This window comes from Callorhinus ursinus, unplaced genomic scaffold (assembly GCF_003265705.2).
Source record: "Callorhinus ursinus isolate GAN/ISIS: 27379988/994484 unplaced genomic scaffold, GSC_fseal_2.0 scaffold38, whole genome shotgun sequence".
Classification (NCBI taxonomy): domain Eukaryota; kingdom Metazoa; phylum Chordata; class Mammalia; order Carnivora; family Otariidae; genus Callorhinus; species Callorhinus ursinus.
Window position 1 is genome coordinate 8,439,745 of NW_027397100.1, and position 19,859 is coordinate 8,459,603.

At 45.4% G+C, this 19,859-nt stretch overlaps 1 protein-coding gene across 1 annotated transcript in view; it reads right to left on the reverse strand.

Annotated features, from left to right (window-relative positions):
• Nucleotides 1-15,551: 15,551 nt before the first annotated feature.
• Nucleotides 15,552-19,859, reverse strand: part of RPRD1B (regulation of nuclear pre-mRNA domain containing 1B) — a 50,419-nt gene continuing 46,111 nt past the window's right edge. The window contains exon 7 of the mRNA XM_025876607.2: nucleotides 15,552-18,239. Coding sequence (XP_025732392.1) covers nucleotides 18,090-18,239 — 150 coding nt within the window. The 3' untranslated portion in view covers nucleotides 15,552-18,089. The remainder of the gene's footprint in view (nucleotides 18,240-19,859) is intronic.

A 19,859-nucleotide genomic window follows, 5' to 3' on the forward strand; every position in this document is an offset into this window, starting at 1 on the left:
GGCTTGCTGGCTGTTCGTGCTGATCTTCTGGGGGAGGGGCCTGTTGCCGTGGTTCCCAAATGTCTTTGCTGGAGGCGGAATTGCTCCGCCCTTTTCGGTCCGGGCTAAGCAATCTGCTCGTGTTTGCTCTCGGGAGCTTTTGTTCCCTGCAAGCTCTCGGTACAGCTTTGGAGGATGAGAGTGAAAATGATGGCCTCCCAATCTCCACCCGGAGGAGCCGAGAACTCGGGGCCCCCGCTCCTCAGTGAGCCCCCAGAGACAAGCAGTCACTCCCGCCTCCCTAGTCTCCAGCTGCACTCCGTGCTCACCCGGCCTGTGACCGAGTGTTTCTATCTCTGGCACCTGACCCTGTGTGGAGTCTCCAAACCCAGCAGATCCCTGTGGTGCGCTCCCGCGCCACTCCTCCCAGGGGAGGAAGGTGAGTCTCCCCGGCTCTGCTGCTTGTTGGGTCCCTGCTGGAGGAGCAGTGGCCCGACTGTGCCACGGATCACAGTTTATGGCAACCCTGAGCTGAGAGCTCGCGCCTCGGCTCCATCTCTGTGGCCGGCTACCCCGCTCCAATCCCTGGGAGCTCTGCTGCACTCAGGCACCCCCGGTCTTTCTGTGACCCCGAGGGTCCTGAGACCACACTGTCCCGCGAGGGTTCCACCTCCCGCTTAGCCACTGGAGCGATGTCCCTCAGTGGAGTTGACTTCTAAAAGTTCTGATTTTGTGCTCCGCGGCTCTATCACTCACCAGAAGCGGCCGACGGAGGCCCCCCCTCCCCCGCCTAATCCTCCCGAATATCACCTCGGATTCACTTCTCCGCACGTCCTACCTTCCAGTAAGTGGTCGCTTCTCTGTTCAGAGTTGTTGCTACTCTCTTCTTCGATCTCCTTTTGAGTTCGTAGGTGTTCAGAATGGTTTGATCCCCATTCAGCTGAATTCCTGAGACCAGCGAAATCCAAGTCTCCTACTCCTCCACCATCTTGCTCCGCCCCCCCAAACTATTTTAATTTTATAAACACCTAAGGACATAGTTCAAAATGGACAAAAGAGAAATTGACAGAACTATTAGAAATATTCAAATCCAAATCGGAATGGAAGATTCAATATATCTCTCTCAGAATTTGGCCAGACATGGAGGCAAAAAGTCAGTATAGGGATAGGTTATGCAATGGTGACAAACACACACACACAACCCAAAGTCTTGGTGGCTTAATACAACAAAGTTTTATTTCTTACTCACACAAAGTGCAGTGGTCAGGCAATTCTTAGGGCAGTTCTCCTCCACGCAGTGACCTAGGGATCCAGGCATCTCTCACCACATGCCTCTGTCATCTCAGTGTGCTTCTAAAGAAGAAAAAACATGGAGGTAGCACACATTCTTGGGTGCCTTGGCCCAGAAGGTAAACATATCACTTCCATTCACATCTCTTTAGCTAGAACTGGTCACATGGCCTCTCTTGTCTCCAAGGGTATGGAAAAGTGTAGTCTGCCTATATCCACCCTCAAAAGAGAAGAATCAGGTAGGAATGAGCATTAATAGTCTTTACTCAAAGGACTTAAATAAATGACATGTACAGAAAACTGCATCCAACACCTTATTTTCAAACACATAAGACAATTTACAAAATTTGACTATGACCTGAGTTATAAAGCCAGTCTCACCAAATTTCAAAGAATCAAAACCGCACAGAGCATATTATCTAAACTGCTATTCCTTATAATGAAGGTATAAATCAATAATGAGATAATTAGAAATTTTCCATAGGCTAGGAAATTTAAAAATACACTTCTAAATAACCCATGGGTTAAAAGAAGAACTGATAAAGGAAGGTAGAAAATATTTTTAATCAATTGATAATGAAGAAAATTCATATCAAAATTTGTAGGTGTGGGTAAATCAGTATGTAGAGGGAAATTTATAGTCTTAAGGGCATGTGTCAGAGAAGAAGCTGAAAACTGATCAACATTCATGCCAAGATATTGGAAAAAGAATATCAAAACAAATCTAATAAAAGTAGGAAAAAGTAAATGATAAAGGCAAGAACAGAAATTAATAAAATAAGAAAGCAAAAATTAAAACAGAGCTACTCCAACAAAGCCAAAGTTGGTTCTTTGAAAAGACAAATTGACAAACCCCTGAATGAAACTGGTCTAGAGAAAAACATAAATGGCCCCCCAAAACCCCAATATTAAGAATAAAAAGTGAGACATCACTACAGATACTGTCACCATTAAAGGAAAAAAGAGAATGTTTTGAGCAACTTTGAGTCAATATGTTTGAAAACTTAAATGAAATGGACAACATCCTAGAAAGGCATAATATACAAATTTTGACTTGAGACAAACTAAGAAGCCTACAGAATCCTCTAACAATTAAGGATATTGAATCAGTTGTTAAAACCCTTTTCCATACAGAAAACTTCAGCTCTAGATGGGTTCACTGACAATTTCTACCCAACATTCAAAGAAGAAGCTACTTTTGTCTTTGACAATCTCTCCCAGAGAGTAGAAAAAGAGTGAGTAATCTCCAATTCACTTTATGAGGCTAACATAACCTGCATATCAAAACAGGACAAAGATATGGCAAGAAAAGAAAATTACAGGCCAATTTTACTCGTAAATAGAAATAAAAAATCACGGATAAAGTGTTAGCCACAAAAATCCATCAGTATGCAAAAGGATACCACAACCGAAATGGGCTAATCCCAGGAACACAAGGTCAGTTTAACTTTAGGAAATCCATTAAGATTGGGGTACCTGGGTGGCTCGGTCGGTTAAGTGGCTGACTCTTGATTTCAGCTCAGGTCATGAATCTCAGAGTGATGAGATTCTCTCTCCCTCTCCCTCTGCCCCCCTATTCCCCACTTGTGCTCTCTCTCTAAAAAAAGAAAAAAAAAAAAAGAACAAGAACAAGAAAATCCATTAAGTGAAATGAAATTCAGGTTAACTCAGCACATAAACTGATTAAAGGACAAAACCTACATGCAGAAAACCATTTGATAAAAATTTAACACTTATTCATGATCTAAAACTAATAAAAAATAATCTAGGAAATTATGAACAGAAGGGAATTTCCATAATTTGATAAAGATATGTCTGCAGCTAACATGGTAAAATATTGCAAGTTTTCCCTTTGGAGATCAGAGACAAATCAAGGATGCCCACTGCACCCATTTACTCATTTACTGGTGGTCTTAGCCAGGGCAGTAAGGCAAGAAAAAGAAATGAAAGAAGTAAGATTTGGAGAAAAAACTAAACCGTCATCTTTCCAAAGTAATTATGTATGGAGAAACCTCAAAATAGGCAACTGTGTCGTTTAAATTGGCAAGAAAATTTAGCATTTTTATTGGATTCAAAATAAATATAAAAGTATATTTTAAAAAGTATGCTTTTATATAACAACCCACTGAATTATTGAATGAAGCTGTTGGGGGAAGGTTTGTATTTGCAGGGCGAGCTCTTCTGAGCACCAAGAGCTGAACAGGCTACTCCGTATGGGCATGTGAGCACCCCCTTACCGGAAGGGTTTAAGCAGGAACACGATGGGCTGTGTCCAGGGGTGCTGGGAAAGAACCTGGGCTCAGGGTGAGAGGTTTCTCCCTTGCCAGGCTGGGCCTCAGCTATCTATAAACAGTCAGTCCCGGAAGGCGGCCTATCTTCTTTCTTTTGGCTCCTCTCTATGTCAGCTTAATCCCTTTGGTAAATTGGGTAAAATGAGCCAGGTTTTATGGCCCCGGGAAATATGTGAAGAAGTTTCTAATCTTATCGCTGTCCACTCCCCCCTTCCTAGGCTCTGCTTTCAGAGAAAACCCACAACAGTTATTTCTCCTCCTCTTCCCTCTGCCCCTACTGCACCAGACTTATCTTCCTACTTCAAGTTCTCAGTTCAGAACACACATTCTGAAACACCACGCTACCTGGTTTGTGAAATGGAATCTTACATGGTCCCCTGATGGCACAACCCGGGGGAGGAGAGCTGCTTTTGGAGGAGTTGGATGGGGCCCTGCCTCCTTGGCTCTCCCCCCTTATTCCCTGAACCAGCTCCCTCAACCACTGAGGCACCAAATGCCTCCTTACCACAGAGCCACCAAGGACACACAATGGGTAAGCACACGCTTTGGAGTCAGATGGTCTTGTGCTTTTCAGCTACGTGACCTTAGACCTTGGTTCTCTCACCTGCAAAGGGGCGGAGCTCATAGGCATTCCCACTTTGGCAGGTTTACTGCTGCAAGGGTGAAATGGGGCAATGAGTAGAAGGCTCGTCACCCAGGAGGTGCTCCATACACCCGTGTGGTTATTGGCAGTCTCTGGGGCTTAGGGAAGCCCCTCAGCACCTCTCTCTGGACCCAACATCGCAGACCTGGGGCCATGAGCTCCGGGAGGCAGCGTGGTGCAGGAGTGGAGGCCGTGTCCCCCTGCTGGGGACACGGCCATAAGGCCCCACTGGCTCTACTTGCATCTGGCCTGTCATGGGCAGATGCAGGGAAGTGAGGCTGTTGATAAATCTGTCCGTTTCCAGGATGCCTCCCCTCTAGGGCCCCTGCTCTGACAGGCACGGCAGGAGGGCTACAGCCCAGCTGGCTACAGACCCAAATGTTGGCTGAGCCACTAGATAACTCTGTAATGAACTGTCCCTCAGGCTGGAGGCATTAACCTTGCTGCTGGCCTGGAGGCCTGGGCTCTGCGGTTAACCCTTCCCTTCCCAGCCTTAGGGAAGCTGAGGGTGCAGCCTATATCAGGGAGAGCTGTATTGATTACCTACGGCTGCCTAACAAATGACCCCGAAATTCAGCAGCGGGAAATAACACCTGATTATTAACTCTCAGTTTCTGTGGGTCAGGAATCTGCAAGTGGCTGAACAGGGTGGTTCTGACTCAAGATTTTCCATGAGGCAGCCATTGAGGTGTCAGCCTTGGTGGCGGTCATCTCAAGACTTGACTGGGGGTGATCAGATTCCAAACTCACTTAGGCAGCTGTTGGCGGGCCTCCAAAGATCCACTTCCACGTGCACTCGAGTGGGCCTCCCCCCAGCGCGAGCCATGGAGAGACCGAGAGAGAGCGCCAAACAGAGGTCACTGTCCTTTTATAACCCAACCTCTTCACCCGTCACCTCTGACATAGTCTTTCAGCAGCACATCACTAAGTGCAGCCCACAATCGAGAGAGAAAAGCACAGAGTTGTGAAAAATCAGAAGCGGGGGCTCCCTGACAGCTGTCAGGGGCTGCTGCTGGGAAATGCCCGTAGACCCGAGGCCCGCTCGCCTTCAGGTGCCCCTGCTCGGACCACTGGGAGTCGGCCCCAACTCCTCCTTCCATCTTTCACCAAGCCCCGAGAACTCAAAATCCTAAAGCACCCTCAAGTCTGACCTCTCCCTCTCTCTTGGCTGTCATGGTTCCAGGAGGGCCCCTGTCATGTCTCCCCAGGATGTTGTCACTCTGTCACCACCTCCTCACTGGTCCCTTGAATCTCTTCTGCTCCCCTAGGTCCCCACTTGTCCCTTCCACCATTCCCTGTCTCTTCCCAACAGTACTCAGAGAAGCCTTTTCAAAACGCAGATTGGACCCTGTCTTTCCTTGCTGGAAATCCTCCGGAGGCTTCCCCACATGCTCAGCACCAGGATCCAAGTTTCTCTAAGGATGACAAGACTCTGCAGGGTCTGGCTCAGCCCAGACCTCGACAGCCTCAGCTCACACAGTGCTGGCTCCTTTTAGTGCCTCTGGTCGCAGGCTTTGCACATGCTGTTCCTCTTCTAGCAGTGCTTTCTCTCGTCCCCTTCACCTTGTTCACCCCTCAGCATCCTTTGGATCTCGGCTCGAGTCACTTCCTCAAAGCAGCTGTCCCCATCCTGCCCCGATTAGGTTCCAGTCTCCCGTTGAAAACTTGTGTTCTTATGGTACTCTGCCAAGCATGCTGTTCCCTTACCGGACTGGTAATTATCTGGCCCCTAAGACAGTAGGCAGCATGAGGGCAGATTGTGCTGGCTGCATCCATTGTGCCTGTCACCAGTGGGTGCTAAAGAAAGAGCTCTTGGATTTAAAAAAAAAAAAATGAAGTCTTTGTGCAGATGATAAAACTATGACATTTCGACATAATTGGTTAGAATAGTAGAACCCTGGAGCTCAAAGGGGGCTCAGAAACCGGCCAGCCAACCTCCTCATTTTGAAAGAGGAAACTGAGGCTCAGAGACAGGGAAGGTCTCCCCAGGTCAGAGTGAGTGAGAGCAGAGAGCAGAAGCCAGGCCTCTGGTGTGACCCTACACCTGCCGTTCTCCATCTGTCATGGAAGCCCCACTTGCCTTCTATCACCACCTAAACTCAACACTGGTGCTTCACGAGTGCCGACCCATCACATCCATCAGCCCTAAGCCCTTGGCACAAAGACTCTGGAAGGCACTGGCAAAGCCTCCTCTCTGGTAAATTCTTTTCTTAGCTTTGGAACTCCTTCAAGATGCACAACCAGTCCCGAGGATAGCCATTTCACCCCGAATGAACGGCAAGCCCTACTTTTGAAGATTCTCCTTCTGGGTTCCTCCCAGGAACCCGAGACCATTTGAACTATGAGGGACCTGAGATGTTCTGGGCCAATTCCAGAAGGGGAAAATGAGACCAGAGAAGGCCCAAGACTTTCCCAAGGTCACACAGGGCAGCAGCAGCAGGGCTGGGACCAGAACCCGGGCCTCCTCACTCTCAGACCAGCGCTCCTGTCTCCACAGAGGGATCAACCTGAAGGCACCGGCAGGCTCTGACCTCACACCTACAGACGCCTCTTAGAACAAAGATTCTTTCTCGGCCTGCGGTCGGCCCTGCAGACTCCTATCACCGCTCTTTAGCAAGAATAGCTCTCTATTCGCAAAAGTGGCAAACACACTGGCATTCTAAAACAAACAAACATTCTAAAACAAAATGATATCGCAAACTGGTATGGCAAAAACGAAACACACTGGCATTAAAAAAAAAAAATCTCCAACTGTTATTCAAATGAATTGCCATCATTTAAAAATGGAGAGATTTTTACAGACAAATCCAGGTTTCCACCTTCTCTTAGAAAAACCAGACAATCTGGCCATCGTGATGGCACTGCCTCTCAGCCTGCTGACACCCGGCCCTGCTGCCTAGAGGTGATCACACACGTCCCTGTCCACGGCTGGCCACACTTCTTCCCTTCCACTGCCCTTCCAGGGCTTGAATGCATTCAAGTTTACCGCCTTTCTTCTGCTGGGTTCGAGAACCCCCTCTGTGAGCATGGCCCACATAAGGGGTCACATAGGCACTGTTTGATGCCTCCGGGGACAGAGGGGTCACTACCAGTCTGTTGCACGGCTCATCGGAAAGCCCTAGTGGGAGCGAGAGCTTGACTTGAACCATGGCTTATTTGAATCCATGTTTAACAGGTCACGCTATAATTTAATACCAGAGCCTAATAAACTTTTAAGTGCTCATGACCAGGATTCTCCGTGCTTGTTTTGGTGGAGGCACATACGAAAGCCATTCTTCGGAATGACTTCACAGACTTCCAGGCCATTGAAATGAAGTCCAGATGCCACTGGATTACGGACAAACGTGGGGCCAGGTCTAAATGTCCCTTTTGAAATTTCAAGGGCAGCCACTGGGAATATCAAAAGAGGGTTTGAAGATCCATCTTTGGGTTCTTGAGCAATGACAGCTCTCAGACAAAGTGCCTTTCCATGACCTTGCCAGGAGCTGAAACTACCACCCCCATGTTTCAGAATCCATGGAGGAGGGGGGCTTCTTACAGCACTGTCAGGCCACTGAGCACTTCATTAGGAGGTAGCCCAGGGAATCTGGGCAGATGCTCTTTATAGAGTCCTTGGCAAGCTTCAAATTTTGGAACTTTAGAATAGCACACTTATCAGTAGTCAAATCTCAAAGCCAACAGAAATACTAGAGTCCGGGACTATTAGATCGGGGAGGGGCCGTGTATGTCTCATCTCCAACGACTCTTTACCTTCACTGAGAAGCTCCCGACAGAACCCCAGACAGGAAGGGTCAGCCAGCCTTGGCGGGACAACCAGTCTTCCTGATGATGGGTCAGAGGTTCTCTTCACTGAAATGTCCATCTCTTGTCGCCGGTTTTATCCTCAAAGTAAGAACCATTTTTATGCCTGTATTTATCTACAGCCCCTTGAGGACCACCACGCTTGCCCTCCCCGCCCGCAAGCTAAATCGTCCTAGGTCATCCACTCCTCCCTGGGAGGTTGAGGCCTGCCCCGCCCTCCTGCAGTTGACCAGCGTCCCCCCTTGGCACCTTTTCACAACAGCTGGGGCTTTAAGAGGGTGCAGTTCTTGCTCTAGGACCTCCAGAAAGAAGAAGTGCTGAGTCCAGCTGTGTCACATCCCAGCCTCGCAGGCCCAGAGTTTGTACAGACTGTTTCATATCAGCACACAGCTTTTATTTATTTAACACATACTCATCTCGCTCGGCTGACTTTTGCAATATCAATTAATTAAACCGCCATAAACATCTGACATAGAGTCTATTATCGTCCAGAGGATACAGATGATGAAATCAAGATATCAAGATGCAGGGAAGTGAAGTCCCTCGGTCAGGATGCCAGTGAGGTGAGCAGACGGCCTCGAACTCAGAGCCCTGGAGCCGGGAGCTGGTGAGCACGGCTGTTCCGTGCTGCCTTCCTTCCATGGGGCTGTCATGTTGAACATGGAGATGAAGGCCTCTGGGGAGAACTGCAAATACCGTCTTCCTGTTAAGTCAGACTCACCCCGAGATGTGAAGTGACTTGTCTCAAGTCACTCCGTTCTGCAGTGATGGAGCTGGGGTTTCAACCAGGTTCCAAAGTCAGGGCTCCTTGCTCCAGCCTAGAGCACGCTGAGTGGACTCATCAGGTTTAGCTGAAGTGGAATTCTCCAAGGTAACAATCCCGCAAGGAACCTGTCGAGGAAAGTGAAATGCATTCTAACCTGACTTCAAGTCCACATACATCTCCGAGAGGCCACAGTAACCCAGTGAGCCCCTGGGCCAGGGACGGGAGGAATACCCAACATAGGCATCTGATATTTTGAAAGAGTACATTTTAGGAACTACATGGATACCTCATTAATTCATAACCCAACAATCTGGAAAGTCATCACGCTCCATGCTGGGCTCACGCGCACATTACATCAATCCAGAGATGGCATAAAGAACCCTCATAGCCGGTGCTGGGCAGGTCACCTTGTCTGGAAGAATCTTTCCCCTTCCAGTGGGCTTGATGTATACTTGTTTGTTCTGCATGAGCATGCGCATCATATGGCAGGCACCTGGCTGCTATCTGCTCCCAGTGGGAGGGAACAGGGTCCTCGGCCTGCAGCACAGAGGGGTACATATAGGCCATCCCTGTTTTGGCTGCGGGATGAGAACCTTGGGCCGTGAGGGACTGATGCTCACTACTGTCTTACACTGTTGCTTTGTTGTATGTTATAAACCCCAAATACATTATTATCTCTGTCGCAACAATTCTCTTTTAAAGGTATTTAAATAAAAAGAAAACATGATATACTTCCCCATGCAGTTTTCAGTGTTCTGCCCTCCTTTCTGGAGATCCAGATTTCCATCGGATATCATTTGTCTTCTGTCTGACGTTGCCGAGGTCTAGTGGTGGTGAATTCTTTCAGGTTTTTTTGCACTGAAAACATTTTTATTTTGCTTTTATTTTTATTTATTTATTGTTTACTTATTTTCAAAGACGTTTTTGCTAGGTTGACAAATCTTCCCCCACACCCCTTTAACACCTGTGGGATATCATGGGTGTTCTCTTCTGGCTCTTGCAGAGTCTGAGGATAAGTCGCTGTCACTCTGATCTTCGTTACTCTGTGTGTTTCTTTTTTTTTTTAATCACTGGCCCAGCACCTTGACTATGATGTGTGTTAGCCCGTGCAGCTTCTTCAGGGTTGTTTTTCTTGAGGTGCTGAGCTTCTTGGATCAATGGCTTTATAATTTTCATCATAGTTGGGGAATGGCCCTTATTCCTTCAGATATGTTTTCTCTTCCCTCTTTCCTTTCCTTCTGATACATATTTTTGGCAGTCGGTGTTGTCCCACAGGCCGCTCTGTTTCTTTCTTTTCTGGTATTTCCTCTCTGTGCTTCATTCTGAATAATTTCCATTTCTGTGCCTTTGATTTCACTCACACTTTTCTTCTGCAGTGTCCAATCTGTGGTTAATCCCACCCTGCTTAGTTTAGTTTCAAATACTGCATTTTCATCTCTGGAAATTTGACTTGGATTTTAAAAAAATATATGTCCTATGTCTTTCCTCATTATGTTCATATTCTCCTTTATATCCTTGAGCATTTATCATGTCAACAACAGCTGTTTCAGACCTTTGTCAACCAATTCCATCATCTGTGCCATTCTGGATCTATTGGTTTATTTTTCTTCTGACTCCGATCGTATTTTTACTGCTTCTATGCATGTGTGATTTTTTTTTTTTTTTTTGGATGCCAAAGAATAAATTTCACACTGTTGATTGCTAGGTTTTGTTGTATTTCTTTAAACAGAGCTGGACTTTGTTTTGCCAAGCAGTTCAGTTACAGACCAGCTTGAGGCTTACTATCAAGCTTTATTTGTGGCTGGCTGAAAGCAGCCCTTTCCTCTAGTACAAATTTAGTCCAACTACAAAGGCATGGCCTTTCTGAGGACTCTGTCCAATGCTCTGTGTTATGATGAGGCCTCTCTGCTCTGGTTAGCAGAAACTTCCAGCTATTACCAGACCCTTGTGAGTGATGGGCACTGTCGGGGCCATTGCTTTCCGTTTGTTCTTCCCTTGGTCACACCGACTTTCATCCCACTCGTTCTGCTCAGAACTCACCTAAGGGGTCAAGGGAGCCCTCTGCGGATTTCCGGAGTGCAGTCTCTGTGTAGCTACCTCCTGTTACTTCTCCCCGCAAATTCCAGCCACCGCAACCTTCCTGAACTCTGATGTCTGCCTCTTCAATTCAGTGATATGGGCTGCCTGTGGCTCCCAGCAAATTGGGAACACCCTCAGTCAGTAAGATGGGGCAATCACCTCTCCTTATGTTTCCCTTCTCTCGGGAACTCACAGTTCTGTGCTTCCTGATGTCCAATGTCTGAAAACATTTGTTTTACATATTTGAATGTTTTGCCAGTAGTTTATGGTGGAGGGCAATTCCCATAGCACTTACTCCTTCATAGGTGGAACTGAAAATCTCTTACCCTAGTTGTTTTCATTTGGGGTTCAATTTCAAAATATCATTTAACTAACAGATGGTGACTTCACTAAAGGTTGCTAGAGACGTTTAAGAAAATTGTGTTTGGAGTTAATTCATGAATATTCTTGAGTTTTACAACTCGATCAGGAAGCCAGGCTCTGTCAAGATTTTATGAAAAGCTGAGCTGGCAACAGATCTTCAAGGTTATTGATCAAGATACAGCCCATTACTTAAGTTAGCTCAAAATGGATCGAAGACCTATATATAAGAGCTAAAAGTATAAAATTCCAGAAGGAAATATAGCAGTAATTCTTCATGACCTTAGATTTAGCAATGTTTACTTAGATATGACATCAAAAGCACAAGATGCAAAAGAAAAGATAATGGAATGCATCAAAACTACAAACTTATGTATATTAAAGGACACTACTCAGACAGTGGAAAGACACCTACAAGATGGGAGAAAAAAATTGGAATCATGTACCTGATAAGGGTCTAATATCTAGAGTATATAAAGAACTCTTAGAACCCAACAACAGAGACAACCCAATTCAAAAACGGGCAAAAGGGGCACCTGGGTGACTCAGTCGGTTAAGCATCTGCCTTCAGCTTAGGTCATGATCTCAGGGATCCTGGGATTGAGCCCCGAGTCAGGGCTGCCTGCTCAGCAGGGAGTCTGCTTGTCTCTCTGCCCCTCCCCCTGCATGTGCTCACTCTCTCTCTCTCTCTCTCAAATATATAAAATCTTTTTTAAAAAGTGGGCAAAGGACTTGAATAGACACTTCTCCAAAGAAGGCAACAAGCACATAGAAAGATGCTCACTGCCATTAGCCAGTAGGAAAATGCAAATCACCTCATACCCACCAGGATGGCTACTATTATGGGTTGAATTGTGTCCCCTCCTAAAAAAGAGAGGTTAAAAGCCTAAGTCCCAGTATCTGTGACTCTGACCTTATTTAAAAATAAAGCCTTTGCAGGTTTAATCAAGTTGAGGTCATCAGGGTTGGCCCTAAAAAGAGGTAAATTTGGACAAAGACATAGGGGGAATGTGGCCATGTGAAGACAGAGGCAGAGATAAGAGTTATGTTGCCACAAGCCAAGGAATGCCTGAGCCACCAGAAGCTGGAAGAAGCAAGGAAGGAGCCTCTCCTAGAGGATTTGGAAGGACCATGGGCCTGCAAACATCTCACAAATGTGAGACAATAAATTTGTTGTTTTAAGCCACCTGGTTTCTGGTACTTTCTTGTGGAGCTCCAGGACACAAATATAGCTATAATCTTTAAAATGGAATATAAAGTGTCGGCAAGTGTGATGGTTATGTATCCACTGGGCTAGGCCACAAAGCCCAGCTCTTTGGTCAAGCATTACTCTGGATATTTCTGTGAGGGTGCTTTTAGCTAGAGAATAACATTTAAATTGAAGGACAGATGACCCTCTACCTGGGTGGGCCTCATCCAATAAGTCGAAGGACTTACGAACTAAAACAGATTGAGCAAGAAGTGCTGCCAGCAGACTGCCTGTGGACTCATAGGCAAATCTCTCTTGGGTCTCCAGCTGCTGGCCTACCCTACAGATTTTGGACTTACCAAGTCCCCCACAACTGCATGTACCCATTCCTTAACATTTCTTTCTCTCTCTATGCACACCTCCAGCTCTTAGCTTTCTCCTCCTCAGCACTACACCTTGAGGAGGGCCCTCGCCTTCTTGGTTAGGATCTGAGATGGCTCCATGCCAGTTCTCTTGCATACAGCTCACACCTAGTCCTTGGGAGACAGATGAGCATCCCTTGCCTGACAAACTCTAGAAGAGGCTGCACCCAACCCAGCCAACCTCTCCCTTGCTCCATCATCAAAGCACCTTGCTACTGGCATCCCAACCTTTAGGTTTTTTCCAGGCAGGGGTCTGTCCTGTGCACTGGATTGTCACCCTACAGGAGATACATATTAAGTTCCGCCGAAGCCCTCTTCCCTAGCCTGAAGGTAAGGGGAAGCTGGTATCCACTCCTCTCCCTTTGGGGACTCAAAACCATCAATGCTCTCTTCCGAGAAATCCGCACCCCAAGTCCCCCTCCTTCAGCTCTAACTCTTGACTTTTTTCTACCCTCCATGTGAGTGAGCAAGTTTAAGTGGGCTACAGGTGTTTTACCATCTCCATTGTAAACACAGCATATGGTACAGGCATGTGGGATCCAGCATTGCCTTCCAAAAAACATTTATTTTAATATCTTGTTGTATGACCATTTAAATACCTACATTCGTTATTGAATATAGTATAGCTACTGTCGAACCCCTAATTTAACCCAGACATGGCACTAGGCCCTTTTTAAAAACTCATTTAAAGTTATTAATAGGTATGTTTGTAACCACTTTACAATTCTATAACTAAGAATTCATCCAGATAACTGGCATTCAAAAATCTATGGAGTTCACTCATTGTGTGGGCACTTGAAGTAAGATTCTCAGTAGGAGGAAATCCTCTGAAAACCTGGGCGTATTGAACTTTGGATCTGGAAAGGACTTCTGAGGTTACTGGGTCAACCCCCCCACCCCCATTCGTTCCCTTTAAGCAGCAGCTAAGGTCTCTATAAAGGCTAAGGGACTTAACCAAGGTCATCACATTGAGATCAGATGCAGGTCATCACTTGCCACAGCTGCCTATTTAAATTCTGATTTGTACTGCTAATTTTAATGTTTATCCAACCAGTGGTAGAAATGAAATTTTAATGAAAAATAACTATTTCAGAGTCTAAAAAATTGAACCAACTGGGCTTTCAACACTACATGAAGCTATGTGAATCCCAATCTACTGTACAGGAGAATAATGGATTCTTAATTGAATCTGTGCCTTAGAGTGGAAGAATGATTTTTAAATGAAAAACCCCACGGAAGTGGTGATGAGAAATGAGTTTAGCCAGATGAGTGATTCTGGCAGAAAGTAAGACAGCAAGCCAGGCTGGAAAATAGCTTTTTCTTAAAGATCTCAAATACACCAAATGCAGATTAATTTGTGCCCAGTGAACAGTGTTTACTCCCATCTGCCTAGTCCTGGCCCTGTGTCTTGTGTTCTGATCCTTGTAGACTACAATCTCCAGGGTTCCAAATATGCTCCCCTCTTTTTTTTTTTTAAAGAGCACAACAGTGGTATTATTAACTTATCTAACAAATGTTCCTAGGAACCTAGGATTTGCCATTCAGCGTTCTCAGACTTCAGTCCTGCAGTTTTTCTCCCGCCAACAAAACCACCGTAAGCTTTTAGGGCTGGCAGAGAACCCAGAAATAATTTAGTCCAATACCACGTTTCAGAGGTAAGAAAACGGAGGCAGAGAAGGAGTACCTGGCCCAGGAAGGTCACAGAGAGTTAACGACTCTAATCACAAAAGTTAAGCATTTTGACAGATTCATGAACTCTTAGGCAGTTCCATCTTCATCTTTCAGGACCTTGCAGTCATATTTTGTAGCCTGAAGTGCTAATTAAACCCAAGGAATTATGGACTTACTATTTATAGGTAGGAGTGGAGGCATTAAGTAGGCCATGAAACCTGGGGACACGGGAGGTTCTGTCTCCTGAGATTCACATATCTCATTCAACCTTTATATTTTAAGGCAGAACTTCAGCAATGCATAGCTTCAACTCCTCTGATTCTGGACTTGGCCTTGAGCTACACTTTAGTCTTGAAAGACCACAGCTACTGCAGCCTTCTTGCATTCTGAGATGGGGTTTTTCTGGCAAATATTGCCATTATCCAGTGGAAAGGTTAAGATCAGCCTTCCAAACCAGTTACTGTAGAGTATTTCAAACTGTTTTCTATTATTTCAAGTACTCACCAACAATGCTCAGCCAATATGCTTTCACTGAGAGTGAAAGGAAAAGAGAAAGGAAACCCACAAAAATGTTTTTAGAAGACGCGCCACTTGGATTTATGATTATCTCATATTTTTCTTCTTTTTAACTGTTCAGAATGGCTTTCACTGGATTACCAAAATCAAATCTCTCTCTGGAGGCCCAGCAGTGTTAACAAAAGCGCTGAAATCAAAGAACTTCCATGTCTGAATCTGTCAGAGACTGTGGTACTGGGGAAAAAGTCATTTAACCTCTCTCCATCGGTTCCCACTTCTGTACAATGAGGATAAAACTATGGAAGTACCTCTCCAGGGCACTGTGTGGACTGGCTAATTAAAGCTAATTAAGCCCCTAGAAAGAACTAGAAAATACTATGTAAGTGCCAAGTATTTATAGGCCACTAACAGTCACAAAACTCCTAAGTGACAAGATTCTGTGCAGACAGCACAATCTCTGTTGATGATTACTAATTACCCACTGCTTACAAAGAAAGCATCGGGTGTCCTGTAACAAGGCAGGGAAAAGAAATATCACACAATGTCATTCAACAACACCATCTTTATTCAAAAATATATATCTATGAGACATTTCAGAATATACTGCTGCCGTCAATGACAGCCTATACTTCTAAATAAAGTCCTAAATTAATATACAAATTTAAGCTTTAAAAATATTCTTTAAGAAAAAACAAAACAAAGAAGAATGAAGACTTTCTGAGGAATATGACCTAAAAGGAAAGGTCCTTTGAGGCCTATGGATGCCCTAAATAAAGAAAAAAACACACACACACAAAAAAAAAACCCACCCGCCCCACCCCACCAGATCACCTCATACATACAAGGAGAAAAAAGGTTCATTTAAATTAAACAAATGAAGTAATAAGCACACTTGGGGAGGATACGGGAGAATTAAGATTTAAAAAACAGAAGCATTTCATTAAAAAAACAAAACAAAATAAAAAACCCAAACTAACTTCCTCATAGGAAGTCCACTAGTAACAGGTGTTAGGAGGCCAACACATTCATTTACATAATTGCTACAGTTTCATTTTTTGCTCTTGCTGTAATAATTATGCACCAAGTGCTGGTCAAACTCAATCAGATAAAACATAGCAGTGGGTGAAATCCATCATGTTATAACATTTTCATCTAGCTGATCAGAGCAAACATCTACTAAACCCTTTTGATTCATGGCTAGTAAAATTTTGCCTCTTCGGTGAAAGCACAGAGAATGTCCAAGATGGGTCTGTTCCAAAGCAAGCTCACACGTAGGACTAAAGCAGCACACCATATGAGGAGGGGGCACATGTGAAGAAACAGCGAAGACTAGAATTGATCTTGCAATTTTAGTAAAGTCATCTAGTGCCCTATGGCCTCTGGGAAGAAAAACTTTATAGTTAGAGACTCATTAATTTAATAATGACAGGACAACAGGCAGTGTCAATAAGCAAACAACACACGGTCCATATTCAAATCCGAAAAACACCTTAAATGCTACTATGTTCTACACAGAGTTAAACTGAACACCTGCTAGACTTTTCATCGTTCTCACTTCATGGCAGGCCGGACAGCTTCTTAAAGGAAAGCCTGCCACACGTTTAAAACACAGGCTATGTTTCAACATGTTTAACATGTAAAATTACAAGTAATTGGCTTTTTGGTAATCCTGAAAATAACAACTCAAAATAATGGAGATTCTGAAGCCCGCCCCCCCCCCCGCCCCCCCGCACTGAATTCCTTTTTATAGCTTCTGGATTTCAGCCTCTGGGCTCTGACTCCTATTATACTATTGGGGCAAATTTTTTTCTGCCCTTTCCAATGTCAAAAATAAGCCTGCCAAATCAGAATGATTTACAGTTAGCAGGCCTAACTTTCACTAAAAGCAAGGTAAAAATCCTTTCTTAAGTACATTATATAGTCATAATGTCAGCTGGCATGATAATGGAATTAAAACCCAAAATTAAAATCCCTGACTTCCCCCCCTTCCTCTGCCCGAGATGAGCTATTCAGTAACAGCCCATCCGAGTACTCCTCCTCCTCCGGGCACAAAGACACGTGCAGGGGCCAGTGGCGTAAACGGACAAACATGCACAGAGTGTCGTGATCGCAAGGGAGATATTCAAGTCTACTCACCATACTGTAGACATGCGCCCAGTGAAGTAAATGTTAGTGTGAGCCCTGCTCCCCAAAAGACATGGGTCGATAAAGCAACACCTGTGCAGAGCCCAGACTCTTAGTAAGCCTTCAGCTTTTGGGGTCCGCCAGTGCCATTTCTAACAATTGCCTTCACAACCGATTAGGGCCAAAAGATCCAGGTTTTTAGGAACGTTTTCTCTGACAGTGGGTGCCTGGGAAGGCTGTTTGTAGGAACCTGAAGCAAATAACTTATTTTTAACTCATGTTTGTGATCCCTGTTACTCTTGTTTCTGAACTGTGACTTTATGTTCCAGATCAGCGTTGAATCTTATTGCTAGATTCCCTAGTCTGCTTATAAAACAAACGCACCTCACCTCACCTTTGACTATACACCACTAGAAGGGAAAGGAAGGATGAGATTTGGCAAACTCTTTATGGCAAAGCTGCGTTGACAGTTGTGCCTCCAACCTTCAGGGTGGATGGTAGCCAGGAAAGTCAAAGACTCCAGAGCGAGTCCTTCAGTGGAGGCCTGTACTGAACTTGAACAAGCCCAGCTCAAAAAGAGAAGCTGCTTTCATGACACAATGCTGTCATAAGCGACAAGATTCTTCTGAAAGCTTCCAGAAGTACACATGATTTTCATAACTTCTTGGGTGTAAAGAAAGAGCTAAGAATGGAAAACCGACAGGGGCACGAAAACGTGAAGTGGGAGAGTTTGTATTCCTTCCACATATGAATCTAAACTGGACTCCACTCGCCACTGTTCTGAATTGTGCTCAACAAGAGAGGACGGAGAGGAGAATCAGAGTCTGTGGTTCTTTCTTGAGGCTGCGGGACCGGGATGAAGGAGGGACCGAACCAGGGGCCACAAGGTTATTTCCAACCATGACTTGCCCTCTTCTTTCTGCTGGTAGAGATGGGAATCTGGGGCATGACACCTGTCCTAGTCAGTTGAAAACAGGTCACCAGCAGAGGGCAGGGGGGCCAAGCCTCCTGTGACGTTGGGCAGCAATGAGAGGTCTGGCAAGCTCTGAATATGGGACTTCAGTTCCTTGCGGACCTGGGTTACCCGAGCAAGCTTCTGTTTATATTCCTGAGGAGACAAAGAGAAGACAATGCAGTTAAGTCTGTGTGTGCTGATGGTCAGGCTTAAGGAGCCAATACAGATACTCTCAGCTTCTTGCTCTAATTCTCCCACCAGACCGCCCCTCCCCTCCTTCAGCTAAACTACAATGTTTGGGTTCTCAAAAGGAAAAACACTTGACATAAAAAAGGAAAGCAGAGTTCAATACTGGCAACAGTGAATTAAATGGTATTTAACTTTGCACTTGAGATTTGGAAGTAAAAGCAATGACACTTTGTATTTGCGTTCTCTTAATTGGTTCTTATCTATTTCAAAACACCTTACAAAATAAAATACAGACGCTCAGGCTTTCCAGTTACCTTGAGGGCTCCACCTAGACATGCCTAGAAAAATCACTATAAAGCTATACTTTGTGTTAAACTGAGAGAGTAATCCAGATCACCTATCACCAACAAACAGAAGCTTGAAATCCCCACTGCCACTACCTGCGTCCAGGACTTCCTCATTTCACACCTGAGCAACTGCAGCGAGGCCCCGAGGAGGCCTTCCGGGAGGCTCCCCAAAACACGCCAGGCTTATCTTCCGGAAGCCCAGCTTTCATCAAGCTACTTCCTTGAGAAAGTGAAGCGTGGCCCCACACTCTCTCCATGACTGCTCAGAGCTCCAAATCTGCTAAGATTAGCTCCTGCCCAAATGTATTTACCACAGCTTCCCAAGCCCCGATGCACAGGCCACTGCCTGTGTGTGCCATTGGTTTGGGATTCCCCTCAAGCCTGGAGGGGGATCTTTCTTCTCCTGGTCTCAGTGAAGTTCTGCCTCCCTGTCTCTCCAGGAAAAGCCTTTCTCCTCATCCAGAAGACTGGTCTCCACCTCCACCCGTTCTGGAGCCCTCCTGTGCACTGAGATGCATCTGAGCCCCTAACAGGCTGCTCTGAGGTGCTCTCTTCATACATGTTAGACTTCTATGCTCCTCTAAAATAGGACTTCCCTGATGACAGAAACTTGGTACACTATCTTCTGTCCTCCCAGGAAAAGGCACCCTTGGTAAATCTGTATGGAGTAAGAACCCTGGGCCTTATGAGGTCTGTTTATAGACTCCCCCGCCCCTCCCTGCGGGCTGGTTTTTTTTTCCTCTGGCTGTGTCACCCTCCTCAGTCTTTTTGCAAAGACACAAAGTTCCTGAGGATGGATCCCTGCTGACTAAAGCCTCTCCTGCAGGAATATAACAGAAAGCACTGGGCTATTGAGTCAAAGACCCGGGTTAGTTTTGGCTCTGGCTCTAACTTGCTATGTGACTGTGGGTGTGGTCCCTCCCTTCCTTTGTCCTCACCTTCCTTAACTGAAAATGAAGGAACTGGCCCACTCATAAGATTGTTCTTCAGGTTCTAGATTCCTTTGTACCAGATACCTTCTACATACTTAGAGAGACAGAGAGTTTGAAGGCATATGCTTAAGCACTCCTGGGAAGAGTGGTAAGACAGGAAACAGGTTAAATGAAGAACACTTGTAAAGACAAAGTCCAAGAAAGGAGGGGGAGAAGAGATATGGAAGTATGGGCAGGGAGGCTCTGTGCCCATACTACTGTGGGCAGTCAAGGCTTCCACCTGAAATGAGAGCTGCTCACACAAG